The sequence below is a fragment of the Phocoena phocoena genome, chromosome 18 (assembly GCF_963924675.1).
Source record: "Phocoena phocoena chromosome 18, mPhoPho1.1, whole genome shotgun sequence".
In the NCBI taxonomy this organism is placed as follows: Eukaryota; Metazoa; Chordata; class Mammalia; order Artiodactyla; family Phocoenidae; genus Phocoena; species Phocoena phocoena.
Genome location: NC_089236.1, coordinates 48,331,687 through 48,337,686, shown reverse-complemented (window position 1 = coordinate 48,337,686; position 6,000 = coordinate 48,331,687). Strand labels below are relative to the sequence as shown.

Sequence of the window (6,000 nt, the reverse complement as noted above, 5' to 3'; positions counted from 1 at the left end):
TCCATGCACTCAGCTGTGGAAATCCATAGAGCTGCCTTGTACCCAGGCTGGTCAATCTCGATTTCCTGTGTTCTCCATCCTGCTAGCTCAGCCTGTATTGCTACAAGGATCCTTATGATAATTACCCCTTATTTCATTTAGACTGTAACTCTGTCATTTTTTTTAAAAAAGGAGGTTGAACTATGTAGTCACCAAGCAAGCTCTCACATCCCATTGATCCTGAATAGCATGTTCTGAATGTATAATGAAATAGCTTAGATCAGAAGTTCCCATACTTGACTGATTATTATAATCATCTAGGGAGTTAAAAAAAAATTAAGATTCTGGGGACTCACTGAATCGAATATCGTACAGAAAATCTTTCTGGTTTTGAGTCTCTATGTTCAGACGGTAGAAATGTTTCTTCTGAGAAATTTAGGTATGGAGGGGAAACCATGTTGAAGTAAGGTGAACTATTTAATGAGGTTACTCCTATTTCGATTCTGTTGCCTTTGGATTCTTATTACTTGTTAAAACATCATTTTCAATATTTCCTAATTTATTTTCTATTTTAATCCAAATTTTTCTAATTTCTTGTTCTTCGACTAATTTCCGGGCACATACATTTTTACCTAATAATGCATTTCAGTTTTTCAGTTTATGTTAATACGATTGGTTTTATACTTTATAAGAAAACTCAAAGCAAAATATATTATTTTACAAATAAGAGGGGGTGGGTGATATTTTGCATCCTTTTTATTCTTATGCAAATTTAAAATGACAAAAACAGGCAATTCTGGTTGGCATTTTCACTGCCGAGGGCCCAGGGTGCAATCCCTGGGCTGGGACTAAGATCCTGCAAGCCACATGGCATGGCCAAAACAACAACAAACAAACAAACTTCTTTATGCTTATCTGTATTTTTCTTTTTTTTCTACAGTAAACTTTCTTTTATATACAAGAGAAAAATTTTCAAAAGAGGTATGACCTCAGCTACATCCTACTGAAAACTGAGAGATCTGTGCTGTAAACCAGTCAAATCAAGACTGTCTTTCTGATTCATTTATAAGTCATCCCTGGAGACTGGAGGAGGACAGTGCTAGAGAATGCTAATTCCTAGGCAAGTCTGATATGTTAACTAGAAATATAAACCCCAACTATCAACTGTTAAGATAGGTAACATATACATTCAGAAAAAGGATAAATATAGTCCTTTTAAAGTTAGTTTGAAACCACTATGAGAGGAAAGAAATTTAAGTAAAATATATTTAGTAAAAATAAGAGACACTAACATTCTAAGTTAATTTTTATTGTACTTACAAAGAGTGTTGGTTTGGGTATAAATATATTGTCTTCATGTTCTCTAGGCACATTCAAAGTCTTTGATTTCTGATTTCCTGTCACAGTTTTGGATTCCATTTTAGTAAAAAGCAAGTTGTCCTCAGAACGCTTACTATGCATATTAATGATAATCTGTTTCATTGCTGCCAATTCCTGTTGTGTATGAAAATAGAAGATGGAAGTATGATTTTAACAAGCAGGCTCATAATGTTGATGTTAAAATATTTATTTTTATCCTTGAAGTAGAGAAAACATTTGAAGCAATTACTACATTATATAAATGAGGAAAGTTGTGAAAAAACAACATATTAATATTCAATAATTATGCACATGAATCTCATAGTCATTAATACCGTTAAATGATAAATATATCATTCCAAAGGGGAAAGAGGGCAGGGATAAATTAGGAGCATGGGTTTAACAGACATATACTATTATACATAAAAGAGATAAGCAACAAGGATTTACTGAACAGAATAAAGAAATATATTCATCATCTTGGAAAATAATCTGAAAAAACATATGTATAAATGACTCACTTTGCTGTACACTTGAAACTAACATGGTATTGTCAACTATACTTCAATTAAAAAAAGTATTATTCTGTAGCCTAGTGGTTCCCCAATTTTTCTGCACATTGTAATCACCTGTGGAGCTTCTAAAACAACTGATGCCTGTGTCCCACCCCCAGAGACTGTGAGATAGTTGGGCTGGGGTGTGGCCTCAGCTCTGAAATTTTTTAAAGATCCCCAGGTGATTCTAACAAATCTGGGAACCACTGGCATAGCTACTTTCCCCCATAGTTTCTCTACACATGTTTGATAAGCACATTATTTAGGCACTTCTCTTCTACCTCTTAAACTATTCTATTTCCTTTTTGAAGTCTTACATGAAGATGCAAGTGAAAAAGAGTCCAAAATTTTTTTTCCTGCCTATTAATCAGCAGTTCAAACAGTAAGTTTAACATAGCTTCAGGATTTCTTTAACCATGTTATTCCCAGACTCACAGACATGGAAAACAAACTTAAGGTTACCAAAAGGGAAAGGAGGCGGGGAGGGATAAATTGGGAATTTGGGATTAACAGATACAGACTACTATATATAAAATAGATTAACAACAAGGACCGACTGTATACCACAGGGAACTGTCTTCAGTATCTTGTAATAAACTGTAAGGGAAAAGAGTCTGAGAAAGAATATATATATATATATATATATATATATATATATATATAACTGAATCACTTTGCTCTACACCTGAAACATTGAAAATCAACTAGACTTCAATAAAAACAAAACAAAACATATTATTCCCTCTTCTTTTACAAATGAAAACCTGAGTTAGCTTTATCAGTCGTTGTTTGAACTAAGAATTCATTATGCTGGGCTTCCCTGGTGGCGCAGTGGTTGAGAGTCCGCTTGCCGATGCAGGGGACACGGGTTCGTGCCCCGGTCCGGGAAGATCCCACATGCCGCTCCCAACAGTGAGAGGCCCGCGTACAGTAAAAAAAAAAAAAAAAAAGAATTCATTATGCTGAACTTCTTGAAGAACCCGGATCAAAATTTCCACTCATTCCCTCTTCCAAGTCTTTTATTTTCCCCCATAGTCAAACCTTTAGCACCAAACACTAACTAGTGGATATTTATGCTTAATTACTAAATTGAGTCAATCAAACACAAGAATATGGAGAGAGGGCGGACTGAACTCTCCTTTACCTTATTATCTGTACAACAGTGGTAGGCTGTGTTGGTGGTAATTTTTTCCTATTATTTTATTGCATCTTCATGCCAAGACACAAAAGTTAGGGCGACAGAAAGATGTCCTGCTCCCTTCTACTAATCTGTTTATAGACATCAGCTCTGTGTCAGAGCAAGTTCCTACAGGCCTTTTTTTTTTTCTGGCTGTCATTAGTTCTATTTAGAACCATCTAGCTTGAGTGGGTATTTTAAAACAGAGCTGTTGAGTTTAAGCCACAGAGTCTTAATAAACCTCAGGGCCAAGAGAGGAGCTGGAAGAAATGGTGCCAGAATCCACTTTCTCATTTCTGCAGGACTGAGGCTGGCTTGGCCAATGCACATGAGGATGTGTCTACCTTCAGAAACTGCCAATCTGATACACTTTTATTTGACCCTTTTGAGGACTCATTGCTTTTGAGATCGTTACTTCATTTACATGCTTCCCTTTAGTGAAGTATATACCACTGATTTAATGTTAAACATGTCTAGTGTTATGGTAGATTTCAGCTCCTTCTTTACTTACCACACGATAAGTAGAGGGGAGAGGGGAGATGACGGTCTCTCAGCCTATCAAAAAAACACTTTTTATCTGAAAGAACCTCTTTTTACTAGCCGTAACTTTTGTGCCTTGGCATGAAGAGAAAATAAAATAATAGGCAAAAATTTCCTGTATCACAACCTACCACTCTATTACAGATAAATAAGGTCAAGGGGATCATACCTCCTGGCAGAAGGGAAGGGAGGGAGAGCAAGGCTGAGGAGGAAGAAAAGGAAGGAGTTGGTGGGGTACCAGGCAGAGGGCTTTGGCTCCTGAGTGCCCAAGAGGAGGCCATAGTTTTGTTCTCTTTGGCTTCACCTGCTGCTCATATAGGAACAGTTACAGGAAGCAGATCACCCCTGATGCTGGTCAGGAGACAGAAGGGAAATTCACAGGTTTGCTTTATTTAGACTAGGATCACCCCAGCTTAGCGTGCTGTCACAGTACCACTTTTGTTCATCTGATAGTATTATACAATGTTAGCATGGGTTTTTGAAATCTAAGTAAAGAACACTGAAAAAGCAACAGAATTCTGTAAAATTCCTATTAGGATAATACACAGCTACAATGGACACCAAAATAACATGCAGAACAATTCTGTTCAGTTTTATTATGTTTGGTCATATAGATGATCTCTTTTATATCAATTGTAAATTTGAACAAAGAAAATTCCACTTTAACATCAAATAGTATCCACGATACCACCACAGACTGAGCACACAGAAAGCCAAGCATAGGTAGTGGAGATATTTTAGTATGAGGTTAGAAGTCAAAGACACATCTATTCCTGACTCTGTTATTAACTGTGTAAACTTAAGCAATCTACTCTGATTGAACGAGCTTCAGTTTCCTAATTGATAAAATGTATGTCTGTGTTACCTTTTTGGATTTTTGCCAGTCTGATAAGTGTTTGGGTATGTCTATTTTGCATTTCTCCTACTGTAAGGGTGGGCAGCTTTTCAGTTGTTTAAGGGTATTTCCTTTTTTGTTGATATCCTTGGCTCAGTTTTCTACTGGGTGACTGGTCATTTTCTTTTACATTTCAAGGCGCTCTTTACATGTTAGAGACATTAGCTCTTGTCTGTAATATGAACGGCAGTTTTTCTTCCCTTTTAATCTTTTTTTTGACTTTGTTTATGCTTTTTATTTTGTTTTGTTTTTTTCCTGTGCAGAACTTTCTGGTTGTGATGTAGCTGAACATGGCAATCCTTAATTTTATGGTCTTCCCATGTTTCCTTCTTCCATTTTCCTCAAGTTACTTTATGGTTTCTTTTTCTTTTCTTTTTCAAACATTTAGATCTTTGATCTGTTTGAGGTTTATCCTGGCTTATGGTGAAAGGTGTGGATTCAGCATTTTTCCCCCCTTGGCTATTCTGTAATAACAACATCATGTACTAAAGAGACAATTTTTTCCTCTGATTTGAGATGTTATCTTTATCATATACTGAATTTCCATAAGTGTATGATTTATTTCTGGACTTTTAAATTCTATTCCAATTGTCTATTCATGCACCCATGTCACACTGTTTTAACATTTAATGATTGAGGGTTTTTTTGGGCTATGTTCTTAGGGATAGGGGTGGGTTTATGTTGAATTAAAAAAACAACAACTTAGAACTGGCTTTTATGATACTGAATCTTCCTTACCATGAAAATATTTTAATATTTCTTTTACCTACATTTTTGGCATAAATTGTCCTTCCCTAGTTGATGTTACTATTACAATGAAATGTTTGTGATTCACAAAATCCCAATTTGCAAATTGACAAAGCAAATAAAAATAAACCAACATAACATACAAGAACCAGAAAAACTTGTCACTACAAAATGGGATCCTTTGTTAGGATTAAGTCATCTTGAAGTCTGGCTTGGTCCTTACCATGTTCTCTTGTCTGCCTCCTGATTGCTGGCTCCGCCTCCTATTAAGAGGCTGCTCTTACTGTTTGGACTTGACTTTCACATGTCATTTCTCTAGCTTTTGCTTCTGCTTTTCTCTGTTCTCTAACTGTCCTTCTGTGATTGGTCAGCAGGGTTATTTGCACTACTGTTTAATGATTTATAAATACTGTTCACTGCAGAGCAGAGAGCGTGATTAGGTCCACAGAAAAGGAACCTGTGATGTTCAAAGGAAAATGTTTTAGGTATCAAGTTCAACTGGATTCTTTTTCTCACATTGCATTTATCGCTCAAAATCATGCCATTTACTTAGATTCCTACTTGGGCCCTGACTTTCTCATAGAGACTTTTCCCCCCCTTCTTAAGAGTTCTTGCCTTTTTTTCCCTCATTGATGGAACTAGTATATGTCTTTTTCCATATTACCTAAGATTATCTAGCTTAATCATACTGTTTGCTGGGATCAATTTTGTACTGCCTTCTTTTAAGACAGCTGCACAGTTGTTATTCT

At 36.0% G+C, this 6,000-nt stretch overlaps 1 protein-coding gene across 1 annotated transcript in view; it reads right to left on the bottom strand.

Moving 5' to 3' along the window:
• Positions 1–315: 315 nt before the first annotated feature.
• The window catches only part of PIBF1 (progesterone immunomodulatory binding factor 1), a 199,467-nt gene continuing 193,782 nt past the window's right edge, over positions 316–6,000 (bottom strand). The window contains exons 16-17 of the mRNA XM_065895935.1: positions 1,300–1,473; positions 316–405 (exon numbers count right to left, since the gene is read on the bottom strand). Coding sequence (XP_065752007.1) covers positions 316–405; positions 1,300–1,473 — 264 coding nt within the window. The remainder of the gene's footprint in view (positions 406–1,299; positions 1,474–6,000) is intronic.